Source organism: Eubalaena glacialis, chromosome 3 (assembly GCF_028564815.1).
Source record: "Eubalaena glacialis isolate mEubGla1 chromosome 3, mEubGla1.1.hap2.+ XY, whole genome shotgun sequence".
NCBI lineage: Eukaryota > Metazoa > Chordata > Mammalia > Artiodactyla > Balaenidae > Eubalaena > Eubalaena glacialis.
Window position 1 is genome coordinate 25,165,992 of NC_083718.1, and position 21,463 is coordinate 25,187,454.

Consider the following 21,463-nt stretch of genomic DNA (forward strand, 5'->3'; position numbering starts at 1 on the left):
TTGAGAACCAGGGCGATAAACATTAAAGCAGGAGTGCAGTTGGAGAAATATTGGTTTTCATTTTCTAGGTACTTGGCTTTTAACATATACATAAGGACAAAAGGAAAGACCGTGAACTTATAGGAGGTTTGAAGTGAGAGGCTGCCCCATATAACCTTTACCCTAAAAGGTATATTGTAAGGAAAAGGTGAATTATAAAAGTCTGCCACTCAGCAGAGAAAGATTAAGACATTTTGTCTATCTTGACTGTGACTGATATGTGAAAAAAATTTCCTCCTTTAGAAATTCATAACTTTAGGTCACATAGTCCCACCATTTGGAATTCTAATTCACAGGGTTTCTGTGGTTCAGGTCTCAAGCCAAGAAACTGGCAAAAATACTGGCACCAGGTTAGGTGCCCCTAGAAAGCCTGGCATAACAAATTCAAAACTACCCTGGAGGACACATGTTCAAACTTGGCCACATATAATTCTCACACATAAAAGGCCATTGAAGATGAGCTCACAATCCAATAATATAACAAAATGAGGAAATATTCTATTACAAGCAAAAGTCAGAAATCCAAACAAACAATTAGACCTCTAACAATTATCAGTTACACTTGAAATAAGTATGTTTAAAATTATCAGACATATTAAAAAATCAAAAACATAAGAAAAAGATGAAAAAAATTAAAGAGAGGTCCTAGAAATGGAAAAAAGCAGTCATTGAAACAAAAGATATGAAAAAATAAATGAAATCGGATCCACTACTATACACACTGTAGTTACAACTGCAGAGCACCAAAGGCCAGAGATCTTAAAAACATTAGAGAATAATGAGAGATTTTTCTACCAAGGAATGACAATTAGACTGACAGCTGAATTATTAATACTAACACAGCAGTCAGAAGAAAATGGAATTGTATTTTCAAAGTGATGAGACAAAATAATTGTCAATATTATATTCCCTACCTACCTAAATTATAATACAGGAATGAGGGTTAAATAAAGATATTTTCATACAAAGATTGAATGAACTACCACTTGCAGCTCTTTCAGTTGAACAAAAGTACTAAAGGATATATACTTCAGAATCAAGAAATATAACCCAGATGGAAGAATGTGACAGTAGAAGCAATTAAGAACAAAGATATTAGTAAACTTTAACATACCTCTAAATGGTTATTAATTGGATAAAATAATGACAGAGAGAAGGAGAAATAGGACAACAAAGAGTAAGATGAGGAGGAGGAAGGAACAACTACTTGAAGGTTGAAAAATAAGATGGAACTAAAATACTAGAAAACAACATGTTACTGAGGGAGCAATTAGGATTACAATGTTCTAAGTTTATTGGTTTTCTAATTTTTATTTACTTTTTAATTATTATTTTTAATTGTGGTAAAACACCCATAATATAAAATTTACCATTATAACCATTTCTAAGTGTACAGTTCAGTGGCATTAAGTACATTTACATTGTTGTGCAACCATCACCACCATCTCTAAAACTCTTTTCATCTTGCAAAACTGAAAATCTATTAAATAATAATTCCCCTATTCCCTCCTCCTCCCAGGCCCTGGCAACCACCACTATACTTTCCATGAATTTGACTACTCTAGGTACTTCATGTTAGTGAAATCGTACAATATTTGTTCTTTTGTGTCTGGCTTATACCACTTGGCATGTTTTTAAGAAGGTCTATCCATGTTGTAGCATGTATCAGAATTTTAAGGCTGAATAATATTCCAATGTATGTATATACCACATTTTTTTATCCATTCATCCAACGATGGACACCTGAGTTGCTTACATCCCTTGACTTTTGTGAATAATCGTGCAATGAACATGGTTGAACAAATATCTCTTTGAGACCCTGCTTTAAATTCTGTGGAGCATGTACCCAGAAGCGGAACTGCTGGATCATATGGTAATTCTATTTTTAGTTTTTTGAAGAATTGCCACACTGTTTTCCACAGTGGCTACAGCTTTTTACATCTCCATCAACAGTACACAAGGATTCCAATTTTCCCACATCTTTGCCAAAACTTTTTTTTTTTTTATAGTAACCATCCTAATAGGTGTGAGGTAGTATCTCATTATGGTTTAGATGTGCGTTTCCCTAATGACTAGTGATGCTGAGCATCTTGTCATGTGCTTGCTGGCCATTAGTATATCTTCTTAGAAGAAATGTCATTTCAAGTCCTTTGCTTATTTTGAATTGGGTTGTTAGTTTGTTATTGAGTTGTAGGAGTTCTTTATATATTCTGGATAGCAACCTCTTATCAGACATAGATTTACAACTATTTTCTCCCATTCCATAAGCTACCTTCTCACTAAGATAACTGTGTCCTTTGATGCACAGAAATTTTTAATGATGATGTAGTCCAATTTGTCTATTTTTTCTTTTGTTGCCTATTGTTTGGTGTCACATCCAAGAAATCATTGTCAAATAAAAGTCATAAAACTTCTCCCCCTGCCCACTATGTTTTCTTCCAAGAGTTTTATAGTTTTAGCTCTTACATTTAGGTTTTTGATCTATTTTGAGTTAATTTTTGTATATGGTATAAGACAAATTAAGTTTTTTTCTTTGATTAGGAATATGGTGGAGAAACTGATTGACTCTAGACTTTACATAAAGGATAAATGCTAAAGTTTTTAAGATAAACATTAAAATATTTGAACTAGAATGTATAACTTTTGAAGAAGTAAAGAAAAAAAGAAATAAAAATAAATTTGACCCGGCCAATAGAAGGCAGAGAAGAAATGGGGTGTGGGGGAGAAGCATGCATGCAAACAAACAAGCAAAACCTATAGCAAATAGTACAAGACAATATACTAGAAATAAATACAAACATATTAATAATGAAATTCATAAATGGATTAAATTCACCTATCAAAAGACAGAGTCATCACACTAGATGACAAATAAAACCAAAATGAACAAATTTTTTAAAAATCAGCAATAATCTGCTTAATGCACCTAAACATAAAGACAAAGAAAGGTTAAAAATAAAAGGATGGAAAAGATATACCAGGCATATGTTAAACAAAAGAAGGTTAAGGTAGCTGTATTAATATCAGTCAAATTAGATTCTAATGCCAAGATGATTATTATGATTTTTAAAGATTTATTAACATAATTAGAAAATACCCTGGAAGAGCAATTCTGAATAATATGTAACTAACAACATAGCTACAAAAGAGTTGTGAAAACATTGATAAGTTCAAGGGAAAATTAATAAACTCAACATCATAATAAGGACTTTTAAATAATAAATAATAGATCAGAAAGAAATAAAACTGGTAAGAATATTAAAATTTTGAACAACAAAGTTAACAACTTTAATCTTACAGACATATATAGAAACCTGCACCCAAAAGTTAGAAAAAAATGTATTATTTTCAAACAAACATGTAACAGTTACAACAATTGGCCTGTTACAAAATTAAAAGCAATCTTGACAAATGCTAAAAAACTGATAACAAATAGATCCACTCTCCAGTAAAAGAAAACTTTCTATAAACAACCAAATAAGTAAACATAACACTATGAATACTAAAAGGCACACGTCTAAATAATTAATGGTCCACAGAAGAGTTCTAACTAAAGCTGGAAAATATTTAGTAAAATACTCTATGTCAAAACTTATGAAGAAAAGTAAAGCACAAATAAACAACATTAGGAATGAAAAAAGGGCAAAACTACACATGTAACAGAGATTTTAAAACTAGAAAGAGTGCAATCTGAACAACTTTATACCAATAAAATTGAAAACTCAGAGAAAATAGATAATTTTCATAGAAAAAAATATAACTTACCAAAACTGACTCAGGAAGAAATAGAAAACCAAAGAGACCTATAACCATTAAAAAATTTGAATCAATAGTATAAAATCTACCTGGAAAACAAACAAAATAAAACAGAAGAAAACAAAACCTCACCAAAGCAAAGGTGATTTAAAAGTGAGTTCTACCAATTATATAAGAAACAGATAACCCCAGTATTATATAACTGTTCTAGACCCAAAATGGGTAAGGGCAGGGGATATGGCTCCCCTGTTTATTTTATAAGGCTAAAATAACCTAAATACAAAACAAGACAGATAAGAAAAATTTGAGAAGGAAAATTATACTGCAATCTCAGATATGGTCAATGTCAGGTATGAATCTCAGGTAACAATTCAATATAGAATTTTAGCATGGTCAATCTAGCAGTTTGTTCAACTATATCAATACAACTTGATGATAAAGTTATGTTTATATCCAAAGAATGGATGATTTAACATTGGACAATCTATGTCATTCATCGTATTAACAGACTGAAGGAAAAACACCCTGGTATTATCTCAATGGATGCAGAAAAATCACTTGATTACACAGTATTAAAAACCATAACAAACTCTTGGTAATCAGAAATAGAAATTTCCTTAATCTGATGAAGAATATATACCAAAAGCTTACAGCAAACATCATACTTAATTTGAAACTACAGAAAAAACACCAATAAAGTCAGGAACAAGGCAAAGAAGCTCCCAATTACTACACCTATTTAATATTGTGTTTAAGGTCACTGACTGTATGATGAGAAAAAAATATAGCAAAATAACAGTGTAAGGCCTGGAAAGGACAAAACACAAGGCTGTGTCATTATTTGCTGATTATAAGATTGTCTATATAGAAAAATATACATATACACATAGAATCTACAAATTATTTTGAACTAATAAAAAAATTTAGTGAGCTTGCTAGTTTCAAGATGAATATGCAAAAATCAACTGTGGTCCTAAAGAAGACCAACAAGCTATTAAAATGCAAATTTTTAAAAGTTATCCATTTATAATAGCCAAAAAAAAAAAAAATCCATGAACTGCCTAGGAACAAATCTAACAAATAAGGGTAATGGATTTACATTTACCTGAACGTTATTATAAAACTTCATTAACAGACATAAGAGAAAACCTAAAACAATGGAGATACCATATTCACAGATGGGAAGACTTCATGTTATAGACAAAAAATTTCCCAAAATTAATCTCTAAATTCAGTGCAGGTCTACAAGCTTGTATATGTGAAAGGGTGTTTGTATATGTCTGTCTGTATGTATATAAACTAATAATATAATCCTAACAATCATATGGAAAAACAAATGGCCAAGAATAGCCAAAACAATTTTAGAGACAGAAAAGGAATGACAGCAGGACACCCCCTCACAGAAACTGACTTCTTACAAAGGTATAGTGATTAAGATGGTATAATTTTAACTCAGACGTGAGACCCAAAAAGCAAGTTGAAACTTAATTTGGAAAGTCACAAACTTTGGGAAAGGTTAAAATTGAAGCAACTGCCCAGATAATAAATAATGATCCACACAAAGTTATATAATCACAACATTTCAGAACACCGGAAATAAACAGAACATCCTAAAAGCTTCCAAATAAGGGATGAAGGTTATAACAGAAGTACTGAGAATTAGGATGGCATCAGATGTCACAACAGTAAATTAGAAGACAATGCAATGTCTTCTAAATTCTAAGAGAAAAATAAGTTGAAATCCATCATACCATGTCCAGTCTAGATAAATTATCAATCAAGTATGAGAGAAGAAATGAAGGCATTTTTCAGACATGCAAGATTATGAAATATTTACTTCCCCTGGAACCTTTCTCAGGCAGCTACCACCAAATGAGAAGAAAGACAGACATGGATCCGGGAAACAGAGGATCCAATACTAGAGAGCGACACATAAATTCCATGATGATAAGGAAAGGTATGTCTAGGATGACAGTTCTCATCAGAGAACTGGAGATAGGAGATAGGCCTATCTCCAGTAGGCCTATAGGACAGTCTAGACTAGAATGAGAGTATGCACGCCTCCAGACAAAGGAGCCACTAAGTTATTTACTGTATCTAAGAGAGAAAGGAATTGCTCAATTTCTTAATGTGTGGTAGAGAGTCTGGGGATAAACTAGTGAGAATTATACAGAAAAACTAAGCAAAGTAAAGGGGTCACTTACTTCAGGGAGAACAAAGAGCTGTCCAAGAAAAGAAAGGTAATTAAAATAAATAATATGGCACAGCTATGAATAATATTTATATAATTATTAAAAAACTGAACAGGATTTAATGAAAGATTATGTGATAATTACAACACTGGGAAGATAAAGAGGAAGTGTAAGGGTTGGTTGAGACGGGTATAAAAGACCTGTATCCTCATCTTCCATGGTAGGAAATTAATAGATAATATCTAAGACTAAATAACAAGAGGCAGTAGCATGAATAAAACAATAAAAAATACATAAGTAGAAGAAACGACGGAAGAAAGAGCTAAAAGATTTTTATGTGTCTGCCTGCAGAAAAAGACAGTTGGAGGTGGGAAAGAACCAGGACAAAGGAATGCTGTCTTTTCTGATGTCTTCCTAAAATATGTATACATCACATAAAAAATAAAGAAAAAAGAAGGTTTCTTCATTATAATTTTCTAAATGGAGGACCAACATGCTATTATGTCCAGGAAAATTATTTGAGATCATTAATAAAAAATGAATGACTAGGAAGACACACTAGAATTTTAGGAATAAATCTGATCAGGGGCAACTCATATAGACAGAAACAGTACTCAATGCATTCTGGAATGCCCAGGGACTTGGAGGACTGAACACCAGACTCCATAGGAGAAGCCCCAGCTTTAAGGGGCTTATAACATGCAGGACTGAGGAAACACTACCTCTTCCCCTGGAATTCTTTCTCAGTGTAGCTCTCTCTTTTCTGGAATTGTGGACCACAACTTTCTGATACCACAGCCTACCTGACTTTAATCTGTGTTTTCTCAACTTAGACCACCATGCTATTTCTCTCCCTCTCATGTCATACCTGGCACTATCCACTTCCCACTATATACTTCAAACACATGCACTTATCTTAGAGCAGAATAATTACATACACCGGTCTTACATTGTTTGTGTGACTACTGTCATATCTATTACTTCTACCTATGTCACAAGCCCCACATTACAGTATTATTTTCGCTTTTAATAGTCAGATACCTTTTATGTAAATTTAAAAAAAGATTAATATAATCTTTTTCCTTTATCCTGTAAATCTTATTTATCATATCTGATATTCTTTATCATATAGCTAAGTATCCAAATGGTGTCATTTCCTTTGGTGTGAAGGACATTCTTTAGCATCTAGGCCTCTTTCATTTACCTGAAAATGTCTTTAATTCACCTTCATTTTTGAAGAATATTTTTGTTTGATATAGAATTCTTGATTTACAGACTTTTTTTTTTTTTTCTTTCAGCACTTTAAAGATATCATTCCATGATTTCTGATGAGAGTTCAGTGGTTATTTTTACCCTTTTTCCACAGTATGTAAAGTGTTTTTTCTTCTGGCTGCTTTCAATTTTTTTTCTTTATCTTTAATTTTCAGCAGTTTAATTGTGATGTAGCCAGGTGTGGTTCCTTTTATTACCTTGAGATACGCTAGGATTTTATATCTGTGTTTTTCATCACATTTGGTAAAGTTTGAGCCATCAATTCTTACAAATGTTTTCTGTTACTATCACACTTTTACTACGATTCTAACTGTATGGATATCTGAGCCTATATTGATTTTGTTTCAATCTTTTTCTCTCTGCTCTTCAGGCTGTTTAATCTCTATTAATCTGTCTTCAAATTCATTGGCTCTTTCTTCTCTCATTTCTAATCTACTGTTAACCTGCTCCTGTGAATTTTTTATTTCTATTACTATAATTTTCAAGTTCTAAAAGATCCATTTGATATATTTTTCTGGAGAGATTCCTTATCTGTAATCTTTAAGACTATTATCTTCCTTTGATTCTTTAAACATATATATGATAGTTTCATTAAGTCTCTGTCTGGCAACTCCAACGTCTGTGCTAGCCAGGTTTTTACTGACTACTTTTATTTTTAAATTCTGTATCACAATCACTTACCCTACCCTCTATTTTTGTTTGGTCTAGTGATTTTTGACTGAATGCTGGCCACTGTCAATAAAGCATTGTGGACAGTATGAATTCTATTATCTTCCTCTGAAGAATATTAAATTCTCCTTTAAGCAGATAAAAAAACACTAACTGATCTCCTTGAACATGGGCTGGCTTACAGTTATACCCTTTAAAGGCAATTTATAGAAAACCTAAGATTCATCTCAACCCCTTTATTTGGAGGACCACTTTCAAACTCCGTTGATCTTATCAGGACTTGGTTTTAGGCTGTTAGATAGGCTTAGAGTAAGTCTTACATGTTACAAACATCTTAACTAGCCAATATTCCAATGTCCCCTAGCACTGTGTCTCCTCCAGTGCTGCTTGATTTCGAGCAATCTGCTCGATTTTCAAATGGATAGCATCTACTCTTTGGTAATTCTCATATGTTCTTATACAGTTGTCCCTCCATATCTGCTGGTTCCACATTTGCAGATTCAACCAATCATGGATCAAAAATATTTTTTAAAAAATTTTCCAGAAAGTTCCAAAAAGCAAAACTTGAATCTGTCACACGCGGGCAACTATTTACATAGCATTTACATTGTATTTACAACTATTTATATAGCATTTACATTGTATTAGGTATTATAAGTAATCTAGAGATGATACAAAGTATACAGGAGGATGTGCATAGGTTATGTGAAAATACTACATCATTTTATATAAGGGACTTGAGCATCTGCAGATTTTACTATCCAAGGTGTGGTGGGGGGGAGTCCTGGAACCAATCCCCCACAGATACCAAGGGACAACTGTACGACATATGTACAGACCAACCATCATGAGATAGCCCCATATGGATATTTTAGGCCCTCTCTATGCACAACTCCCTCCTTTCCAATGGTAAGCCCTGCAGATTCCAGCTGCCTCAGCTAACCCAACTCTGATCTCCTCCTCCTCAGCTCTGTAAGACGGTTAAACTCTGCTTTAACTCTAGCTTTCTGCATCAGCGTCAGCAAACTGTCCCCATCCTGGGAAATGGTGAGGCATACCTCGTGAATTAACTTCTCTCAGAGATAACAGTCTTGTGTTGCCTGTTGTCCACTGCCTAAAAACAGTTGTTTCAAATCCAGTTTTACAGTTATTTACAGTGAAAGAACAATTTGGTATCAATTACTCCCTCCATCATGGCCAGAGGCAGAAGTCATATAATCCTTTTAAAAAAAGTTATCTCCTTAGGATAAATTTTCGGAAGTCAAATTACTGGTCCAGAATAATGTGACATTTTCATGGCTTTTGCAATGTATTATACTAAATTACTCTCCAAAAAGTTTCTGCCAATTAAAATGATATATATTTGGATGTATGCTATACAACCAGGAAATTGAGGTAAATACTACAACAATAACAACTACAATAACAAACAGGGAATACAATTGGGGCATGTAAACTTTTAAGTAAGTGAGAGAATATAACGGAGGGGCCTAGGGTTAGCAGAACTAAAGTAAATGGTAACATAAAACTGAATCAGCCTAGAGGACTTTCTGATAAAAGCATTCACTTGTTGAACACTGTCCCTCAGGAAAACCAGACAACTAGTAAAGAAAGAGAAAAGAAATGAAAATGAAGAAGTCACATTTTCTTTTTCCATGTGGATTTATTTTCTTCACTCCTCCGGAACTATGTAAATATCTCAAGTACAATAATAAACAGTTCAGCTAAAAAAGGAACAAACAAGAGTCTCATAAAAGGTATAGTGTATAAATCTTAAGATCATTAATATAAGCAGTTGAAAATGGTATATGACTTTATAGACAAGCCCTATTATGAGTAAGTATGCCTAAGTGGAGGGAAGTAGAGCATAGAAAGACAAATGGATGGAAGGATGTTTCATAGATAATATAAATAGATGGCTTCTAAAACAGATAAAGAAGACAAGTAGTAAGGGAGATGTCTGTGGGTAAAATAGTTTCAGATTTATCTTTATTTACCGTTCCATCTTCCATCAGCTTCAGACATGAACCAAAATCTGCTAACCGAATATGTCCATTCATATCCATCAATATATTGTCAGGTTTGATGTCCCTGAAAAAAACAGATGCATTCAATTTTTAGTTGGGAAAAATAAACATAATCAGTTACTTGGTAAGATAACCATTTTGTCTGAAAATCTCAACTTCTTTTAAAATTAATACTCTAAGAACATATATTTCTTTAGACTATTTCTTTATGGGTTCAAATCCTAGCTCTGATTCATATTAAAACTTTTTTAAACACATGCAATTTCAGTGTTCTGGAGATAAAAAGTACTGCAGTAATTTTCATTCAGGTTAAATCTTACCATTCTTCCTTTAGATTTGCACAGATTCTAATGTGGCCATAGTAGGCCTACTTTCTGCATACAGAGAAGAGCCGTAATTACTTGATACCCACAAAACATACTACCTTCTAGCCCATGAAACTGAACAGGGAAAAATATACTTCCTAGACCCTGAACATAAATGTAAATAAATAAATTTTCAATTACTGCAGGTCATGACAACACAAAAAGAATTGCTTCACAAAGCTTATTCGGAAAACAATTGAAAAACTACCTAATAGTGATCTATATTATATAAAGCTATTTACAGATGTTAAGTCAAAGGCTTGTAAGATATCCAAATCTAACTAATAACAAACTAAATCATGCCAGTTTTTGTGTTTATTTTTACATTTGAATAATAAAAAGTGTTGCAAACCTTTGTGGCAGCTAACCCACTAAAAAGGCAGAGTTGAATAGTTCTGACAGACTATAGCCTTCAAAGCCTAAAATATTTCCTATCTGGCCCTTTATAGAAAAAGTTTGCTGACCCCTGTTATAGATGATAGATGATTGCTTATACAGACAGGCAGATAGATAGACTGAAAACAACAGCCTGCATAGGAAACTGTCTTCATAGTCCTCCATATTTGGATTTTTAATCTCAACTCTCAGAAATGCTATATTAAGAAAAGATTTTTCTCTTGTTCAGAAACGTCAAAGAAGTACACTTTAGTGCTGGAAGGAACCTTAGAAATTACCTAGACCATTTTTAGATGAGGGGAAAACTGTATTTTATTCTTTATTTTTAAAAATATTAAACTGTATAGTTATTATACATAACTGCTACTTGTAGAATTCTCAGATTTTAAAGGAAACTAAAGGAATTACAAAGACAGGATTTATAAACATCAATAATATTTTTGGCTATGTGAAAAACAGGAAATATTAAAACTTAATAAGAGAAATAAATTGCATTTATACACTTGTAACAAATAATTAATAAAATGTAAAATATTTAACAAGACATTATAGATAGTACTGCCACTCCCCAAGTATCTCATTACCCTTCCTGATACCACCCCCTTCCTCCACTCCCCAGAGGTTAGCAACCACAATCCTGAATTTGGTGTTTACTATATCATGCATATTTTATATTATTAGTACATATACATGCAACCATAAGACTATATATTTTTCTGAATGTCTTTAAACTTTATAATTGATACCAAACTGTGTGTAGCCTTTTGCAACTTGGTTTTATTCTAATGTTATGTTTCTAAAATTTATCCATGTTGATACATATTGTTCTAGTTCATTAATTTAAATGCTATATGGAATATGTTCACAGATCCAATTTATCTATCAATGCTCCTGATTATGGAATTTAGATTGTTTCCAACAATTTTAGATTGTTTTAGATTTTTATTTTGCTAGTACACAAAATTCCAAAATGAATATTTTTACAAATACCTCCTTGTACTCATATGGGAACATTTCCCTAGGCTGTCTACAAGTGGAATTGCTATGATAAAAGACATGTACATCTTCAACTTTACTAGCAGGATTACTACTAAGGTTAAGACTCTTTTTTACATTATCAATGGTCATCTTAGATTCCTCTTCTGTAAAATTCCAGTTAAAATCCCGTGACATTTTTTTATACTGTGTGTGTGCTGTTTGTTTTTGGTTAATCTTCAGGAATTTCGTTTCCTCAGATTTAAGTACATGTGTTACAAATCTCTTCTCTCAGCATGTGGGCTTGTTTTTCCACATTGTTTATAGTGTCTTTCTTACTCGTAAAAACATTGCTTAATGCTAATGTAGTCTTATAATTTATAATTTGTATTTTTTGTCTTTTTTTACTTTTTTCAGCTTTAATGAGGTGTAATTGACAAATAAAATTGTAATATATTTAAAGTACAACATGATGATTAATCTGATATACATCACATTGTGAAAGGATCCCCACCACTGAGTTAATATATCCATCATCTCATCTCACATGTTTACTTTTTTTTTTTTTTTTGGTGCCAACACTTCCATTCTACTCTCTTAGCAATACAATATTATCAACTATAATCACCATGCTATACATTAGCTCCTCAGACCTTATTCATCTTATAACCTAAAGTTTGTACCCTTTGACCAACTTCTCCCTATTTCCCGTACCCCCAGCTCCTGTCAACCATCATTCTACTCTCAAAATTTGCATTTTTTGTCCTAAGAAATCTCCCTTATCCTCTCCTTCCAGGGCTCATAAGGATAGTGTCCTATATTTTCTTCTAAAAGTTTTAAAGTTTTACTTTTCATTTCAAGTCTTTAATCTCCCTGGAATTAATTTTTGTGTGTAGTGTAAGATAAAGACCACACTATATTTCTTTCTATCCCAATACCATTTATTGAATGACATCCTTTCACTACTGATTTCTAATAGCACCTCGGTCATAAATCAAGTGGATCTGTTTCAGGACTTCCCATGCAATTTTAATCAAAAATCTTTAGAACGAAAGGGAGCCTTTCGTGGAACCCAGGACAATAGGCATGAACTGGAACTGTCACAGGCAAACAGAGGTATGGTCACCCTATCTATATACCTATACCTAGACTACTGTCTTAATTATGAGAGCGCTATAATGACCTCTCTATACCAGTAGACCATGTTTTTAAATTGCCATGGCTCTTCCAGATAAATGCTAGAATTAGCTTAATATGTTCCATAAAACATACTGAGATTTTGATGGGAATCACAATGACTTTACAGATTAATCTGAAGAGAAATTATATCTTTGCAATATGACTCTTCCCATCCATGTATCAAGTTAATTAACATTATAGACATATCTTAATGAATGTATATAAATACCTTATATATTAGTTATGAGTCTTCTTTTATGTCCTTCAGTAATATTGAATATTTTTCCACAGAGAGCTTACACATCTTTTGCTATTGATAGTCTTGGATACCTTACAGTTTTGTTGCTATTGTGAATAGGATTTTCTTCATAGAAGCATTCTCATTTTGCTTCCAATTTTCATGGGAATGTTTCTCATATTTCACCATTAAGTGTGATCTTTGGTTTAGATTTCCAGTAGAAACTCAATATTAGGAGAATTACCTCCTCCTCCCAAATTGCTAAAAGTATCAGGAGTGGATATTCAATTTTGTTGTCATTTTTCGTATTGAGTTAATTTTTCTCTTTTAACCTATTAATACCGTGTATTACGCTAATAGATTTTCTAATGTTGAAACTCCCTTGCATCCTGGAATAAAACCTACATGGCCATACTTTTTTTTTTAATGTGCCATCTATCACTGAATCCAAAACTCCACTGATTGTAAAGATGCACCATTATGGCATGTGCCACTAAAAGAGAGAATAAATTGACTACTATAATTTTAGAAGCCATTTATTTAAAAATTTCAGAGAAATTAAATTGAAAAATACGTTTGTCTTAGCACTCATAATATATAATATATACACTGCTGAATTTGATTTTTTAAAACTTTTATTTTTAGGGACTTCCCTGGTGGTCCAGTGGTAAAGAATCCGCCTTCCAATGCAGGGGATGTGGGTTCGATCTCTGGTTGGAGAACTAAGATCCCACATGCCACGGGGCAACTAAGCCCACGTGCCACAACTACTGAACCCACGCACCTCAACTAGAGAGCCCGTGTGTTGCAAACTACAAAGCCCACACGCTCTGAAGCATGAGCACCACAACTAGAGAGAGAAAAACCCGCATGCCACAACTAGAGAGAAGCCCACGCGCCACAACGAAAGATCCCGCATGCTGCAATGAAGATCCCATGTGCCGCAACTAAGACCATATGCAGCCTAAAATAATTAATTAATTAAAAGTTTAAAAAAAAACTAATTTTTATATTCATAAGTGATATTGTGCTATATAACATTCTCTTCTTGTACTACCCTTGTCAAGTTTTGTTGTTAAGGTTTTACTATCTTCATAAAGTGAGATAAATGGCTTATCAAAATTTCAAAAGAAATTTATACAGAATTCAATTATTCCTTTCTTTTTTTTGGCCGCACCACGCGGCATGCGGGATCTTAGTTCCCTGGCCAGGGATCAAACCCATGCCCTCTGCAGTGGAAGCACGGATTCTTAACCACTGGACCACCAGGGAAGTCCCCAATTATTCCTTTCTTAAAAATAAAAGAGAACTCATCTATAAAGCCATGTGGGTAAAAGACTGTTCATAGCAGCTATATTCGTAACAGCTCAAAACTGGAAAAAACTCAAATGACCATCAGCAGGTGGGTGGATAAACTGTCACATATTTACACAGTGGAGGACTACTCAGCAATAAGGAAAGATCTGTTGATACTACATCAAATTGGATGAATCTCAAAAACTTTATGTTGATCAAAAGACATCAGACAAAAAAAATATATGACGTATGATTCCGTTTATAAGAAGTTCTAGAACAGGTAAAACTAAGCTATGGTGATAGAAACCAAAACAACTGGTGATGGAGGGATACAAGATGCTAACTGGAAAAGTGCACAAGGAAACTTTTAGAGTGATGGAAACATTCTACATCTTGATTTGGGATGGTGGTTACACAGGTATATACATTGTCAAAAATCATCACTGCACATTTAACACTTGTGGACTTTATCATATGTATTTCAATTTATAAAAATAAAAGGGGTGAAGACAAGAAGTACCTTTAAAAAATATGAGACTGCAGTCTTGTGGAGGGAGAACTTTCCATTACAGATTCAGTTTTTTAAAACGTTCTTAGTTTACTGAGATAATTTCTATTTCTTCTTGAGTAAGTTATAGTCATTTATATTTTCTAATATACATTTCATACACATTTTCAAATTTATTGGAATACAGTTGTTCACTGTATTCTATTATTATTTGTTTAATCTACAATATATAGTTATATTCCTAATATTATTTCTTTGTATCTTTTCTTATATCTTGATAAAAAATAACAACTAATGCTTATTTAGTATTTCTAATTTCCATGCAGTGTTCTAAATACTTTACGTGCTTTACTTATTTAATGTTCACAACAACACTGCAAGGTAGGTACAATTATTTTCCCCCTTTAGAGATGAGGAAGCTAAGCCACACAGTTAATGCTCAAGGTCACACAGTGATTGGAATCAGGATTTAAACTCAGGCAGTCTGGCTCCAGAAACCATACTCTTTGCTATGATCATTACTGCATATGATTCAATGTTTAATCCATTTGGAATTCTTCCTGGTACACCTTGGAAGGTATGATCCAATTTTATTTTTCCCACACACCATTCATTGAACCTCTTATTTAAGACGCAACCTTCATCAGATGTTAACACTTGTAAGTATTTGGATCTACTATAAGACTTTCAATTCGGTTCCATTAGTCTGTCTTTACACACAGTGGTAATATACTTTTAATTATTAAATACTGATATTTTAATATCTGGTAGGGATTGTCTTCCTCACTGTATATTTATGTTAATATGCTATATATTTCTTAATAAATATATCCCTAAGTATTCCATATTTTTAGATACCATACCTAGAGTCTCTTCTTCTACTATATCTCTTTGTAATTATTGTTCCTTGCTACATTATAAATTCCACAAAGATAGGAATTTTGTTCTCTACGAGATTCCCAGCACGTGGAAAAGAGCCTGACACATAGTAGTATGCAATAAATATTTACTCAATTAATTAGACAACAAAAGCTCTTGATATCCTTCTTGAACTTTCTTGCCATTTGTAGTTTTTAGGTTAATTCTCTTTGATTTTCCAGGTATAAAATAATATCATCTATGAATATCATCTATAAATGTCACTATTCTTACACTTCTAATTTTTTCTTTTGCCTTACTGGCTAGTATTTCCACTACAATGTAAAATAATATTGGTGACAATGAACATCTTTGTCTTGTTTTGACTTTAGTAAGTTACCTATTTAGCATGATGCTGACTTTTGAGGTATAAGATACATGCACATACAGCATGTTAAGGAAGCATCTACCTATTCTTATTTTATTTAAAAAAAGTATTTACTAAATTCAACAACTCTTCTTGATTTAAAAAAACAAAAAAAATTCCAAAATGCATATATTATATGTCTAAAATTTATAAATGGTCCACCTCAAAAAAAATCTTTAAAAAACCCCAAAATACATGTATATAATGTCTGAGTCATTTAATTCAAGAATATGAAAACGTTTTGACTAAGCCACTATGATCATCTGCAGTCAGCAATATTCTTCAGTGAAAACAATTAGTGGGTATCAAGATCATAGATAAATATGATAATGTTATAAAGATAATACAAATTGGTCTCTGCTTGTCCAACAGGGAATACAATTACACATTTCATGTAATACGTTGCCTAATGATTCATTCCACATACCTAATTTATTCCATGGCTGAAAAAGAAGTCTCTCTGTTCCTAAAATGGTCTATTTGATTTGATGGAAACTCTCCTAATCTTCTGAATTAACAAAACCTCAGGAGTATATGAACTATGAACTATTCCCTAATCATCTGTTAAGTTTGAAAATATTTATGTTTTATTTTTTGGGGGGGGAGACAAAGTATAATGCAGATATGAGGTAGAACTTAAAGGATTCATAAGAAAGAAATAATGACTTTTCTATCTAGCTGCTATTAAGTATGACCTAAATTACCGGGCACAAGGAAGGCCTAAAACGTATGTAAGTCCACACACTTAACCACCTCAAACAAAGGAAAACATGTCCCTTCCTCCTTTTTCAACCAAAGACTACAGCTTGATCTTCTGTGGTTTCCTTTCTCCTTTAAGATTGTCTACCATTTTCATCTAAATCTAATCTAAAAATGTCTGGGAGAAAGTATACAAAATATGATCTGAATTGGGCCTAACATATACAGGAATAGGCCTGGTTCTTTTTGCACTTTAGGTTTTTGAAGTGTGGGCGAAGCGAAACAGAAGCTGCAGATTCAAATCCCCACAAATGTCAGGGGAGGTGTGGATACATCTGCTGACCAATATCCATCATATGAGTCACAAATGCTCTTAACTACTTCATAAGAATGTTCTCACCGGAGTAGAGGAATGGAAAGAGATCCCAAGTGTAAAATGAAAGAAAGATGGTTACACTTACATAACTGACAGTACCCTCAAACCCAAGAGGTTCTTTTCTGTCATCTAGAAGAGCCAGGATCAAAGAAAAGCAGGTGAACACCTATCTATTCTCTCTACAAATAATTTGATAATTGAACCATGATTTTGGCATCTTGAAGGCTACATACAGAAGAAAAGGTTTAACAATCTGTATGTAACAAAACCTTTTCAAGTAAAGTCATAGCTATAAAGTTACCTATCATTATATCTGCCCAAGAAAATGCAAGTCTTTATTCTTACATTACCACTGAAATGTATCATCAAATTTTTAAAAGAAATTGAGTGCTTAAAAGAAGTTCTTAAAAATTTTTTTGGCTTTCCCATTCCCATTCATATGCACAAAATATTCTCTTTAAGATGACAAATAACCTTTTAACTGCCAAATCCAGTAGAATCTTTTCAGTTTGAATCCTATGATGATTTCTCTGTGACATCTGACAATGCTGATTATTCTCCCAACTATACCATTTTCTCCTCTATTTTCTTAACTAAGACCAATTCTTCTCAGTCTTCTTTCCTGATTCCTCTTTTTCCAAAGGCATACTTCCCATTCCCCTAATGCTGTCCTTCCCTAAGACTCAGTTCTCAGTTGCTTTAAAGTTACAGAGAGCCTCTTCCCCAAAAGGCCTGTCTTTCTTGGGCAACCTATATCCACTGAATAATTTACAGGGAACTATAAAGACTCAGCCAATTTAACTAAATGGGTAACAATTCTGATGGGCTATAGACTTTCCAGAACTACTAGTGGGGCTGGCTGAGGCTTTGGCCTGCAGTGCAAACTGACTTCTCCCTCTGCCTAACCCTGCTTTGGCCTGCAGTGCAAACTGACTTCTCCCTCTGCCTAACCCTGCTTCCTCCAGCTCCCCCCGCCAAAGGTGTTAATCCTTAGTACATCTTGCATTATACATACATTCTGTCTCAGTCCCTGTTTCTGGAAAATACAATGTGTTGTATGGCAATGGATAAATGGAACAATGGGCTGGCAAATTCCATTTTCTGACATAAGAAGCAAAATAACATCTGGTATTCAGAACCACTCTGAGTCAGTGACATCTTGCAAATAAGGTGGCAGCCAGCCAACCAGATACCCAGTATTGTCAATAAAGGAAGTGAAAGGGAAATTCGGGCAAAACATTAGTTCCAACCTTGACAATCCATGAAAACTAAGAAAGAGATAGAAATGTTTAGAAGAGATAAAAATCTCTACATTATCACTGTAAAAAAGTATTATTCAAGTTTCTTCCTAATTTGAATATGAATTGTACCACTTATCATGAATTAAAGTTTCTGTAATCTGCAGTTTTCCTTGTCCCCAAGGAAAAGTATTATTTGACTTAAAAGGAACATCTGACTTAAAACATTTGACTTAAAAGGAACAACATTATTTAAAACTCTTAAGTCAAAATTAATATTTATAATGATACATATTTTTATTTATAACATTAAGAATAAAAAAGCATCCCAAAACAATGACCACACTGAAAGGGCAATATTCTATAGGTCATTTTTACTTTAATACTTCAGTAGAATATCAGTACCAGAGCATGATTATTATAACTATTATTCCTATAATAGTAAAATGTGGATATAATAACATTAGTTAACCTTCAAAGCAGTAGTTTTCAACTCTGGCTGGACCACAAAATCAACTATAGAGGTTATTTAATTATATGTACCTCGGCCCCAGTCCAGACACCACAAATCAGAATACTGCATAGGGATTGGTTACTGAGAATACTAATTTAGGACACGTATCTCTCCTTCCGTCAACCTCATGTCAATGTCTCCGATTTGGTTCCTTTTCATCATTTATACAGGTTGGGGAAGTAGGCTCTCACAATAGAATGCTTTTATTTTCTGGTCTTCCTACTCCTCCTCTTTATATACCCATACAGAAGAAAATCAGCACATAGTATTACAATATTACAACTAAAATGTTTATTAAAAGTGTATCTTAATTTTGTCAAATACATATTATATCAGTAATAAAGAAGAGAAAACCCACACTGGTAAAATTATGTCACAAACTGCCTTTTTGTTAGTCATACATTTGAATTTTTAATAGGAACATTAATTTGAAGCTCATCTTACAATTAAAAAAAGTTATTCATAACGTTCTGTCAATAAACTTTTCTCAAACTTATCTTTCCCAACAGTGGCTGCCCAAATCCTGATCTTTTACATATCCTTCAAAAAACCATCTAGATACAATCCACAAGAGGAAACAAGTAAAACTGACAACCCACACCTACAGTGTAACTCAAAGAAAGTCTACCACAAAATTAAAATCATTTCTAATTATAGAAATAAATATTCAAATCCAGCAGATTAAACTCTAGAGTGCATGTGGAAAGGAAGACCTGGGAAAGAGACTATGGGAAAAAGAAGAAAAGAGGAGGGAGTCCAGGGATGATAAAATGTAGACTAAACTACTACCCACTGTCACTGAAAGAAAAAGTCCTATTACGAGTGGGGTAAGATGTAACAATGGGGGAAACTGGGTAAAGGGTACATGAGATCTTTTTGTACTGTCTGCAGTTTCCTGTGAATTTAAAATGATTTCAAAATAAAAAGTTTCTTTTTTTTAAAGCCCGCCCCCAAAAATTACCTTGAGAAAATTTATGGGCTTATTATCTTATGCTCTTCATTGTCTTGTTATACATTAACATAATCTGTTTAACACATATTTATATTTATTTAAACAATATATCACTAAAGAGAAAAACCTTCTAAAACTGTGTACCAGTCAATAGTATCTGATTTTCATCAGTGGACCGCCTATGACCTTGCCCTTGTCAGCCCAGTCGTTTCTCACATTCCCTTTTGCCCATGATCTTTGCCTCCGCTCCTCTGCATAAATCCCAGTTGGCCTAAACTGCAAGAATAATTGCCTTCTCTTCTGAGAACCGCCTTTGACACTACAGGCACACCTCAGAAATACTGCAGGTTAGGTTCCGGACCACTTCAATAAAGCTGATATCACAATAAAGGAAGTCACATGAATTTTTCTGGTTTCCCAGTGCATATAAAAGTCTAGTGAGTGTGCAATAGCATTACATCTAAAAAAAACAATGCACATACCTGAATTTAAAAATGCTTTATTACTTAAAAATGCTAACCATTATCTTACAATGCAAGGTTGCCATAACCTTCAATTTGTAAAGAGCTCAGTATCTTTGATGTGTAATAAAGCAAAGCACAATAAAACAAGGTGTCGATCCCTATATTCCCTCCACCAGACCTATCTTGCTAAAGCTCTATAAAAACTGCCTCTCTTTCCCAAGGTAATGTCTAAGTCAGCCTGGGCTACCATGACAAATACCATAAACTGGGTGGCTTAAACAACAGAAATTAATTTTCTCACAGTGCTAGAGGCTGGGAAGTCCAAGATCAAGGTCCAGCAGGTTTTGGCATGTAGTTAGGACTATTTTCCTGGCTTGCAGATGTCTGCCCTCTAGTTGTGTCTTCACATGGCCTTTCCTTGGTGTGTTCACAGAGAGAGAGAGAGAGAGAGAGAGGGAGAGAGAGAAGGAGAGAGAGAAGGAGGGGGAGAGAGAGAGAGAGAGGGAGAGGGAGAGGGAGAGGGAGAGGGAGAGGGAGAGAGCGCTCGTGCACGCGCTCATAATCATGAATAGTTTAATAGATTTTTCTTTTCAATAAATACATGACTTGATACTGTGATTTTTATATTATATATACACAATACAGTCATATTTATTGATAACATAATGGTTCCTTCAACATTTCATGGTGTTCCACAAAGTTCATTTAACACCTATCAGAACTCTGCATTGGTTTTAGATACCATGAAGCAGAAGTGAGACCATTTGAACCAAAACCCAGCATGTTCTGTTTCATAATGAAATCAGCCACCAACTTGCAAGAAAATGATTAGACATATTTTGGATTCTTCTGAAGATTCTTCAAATAATTCTCAAACAGATGGTACTACCATAACAATATGAAATTACTTTAAAATGTATTTATATACTGTTATGTTATGTAGGCACTTCTGTCTTCATTGGAATTTATTTGTTTCAAAATTTATACTTATTCACTTGACTTTTTTGATAAATACAATACCAT

General features: G+C 33.4%; 1 protein-coding gene across 4 annotated transcripts in view; it reads right to left on the reverse strand.

The window, feature by feature from the left end:
* Positions 1-21,463, reverse strand: part of CDC42BPA (CDC42 binding protein kinase alpha) — a 326,370-nt gene that overhangs the window by 161,220 nt on the left and 143,687 nt on the right. For all 4 annotated transcript variants that reach the window (XM_061187371.1, XM_061187370.1, XM_061187369.1 and 1 more), the window contains exon 6: positions 9,926-10,019. In XM_061187371.1, the coding sequence (XP_061043354.1) occupies positions 9,926-10,019 (94 nt within the window). The remainder of the gene's footprint in view (positions 1-9,925; positions 10,020-21,463) is intronic.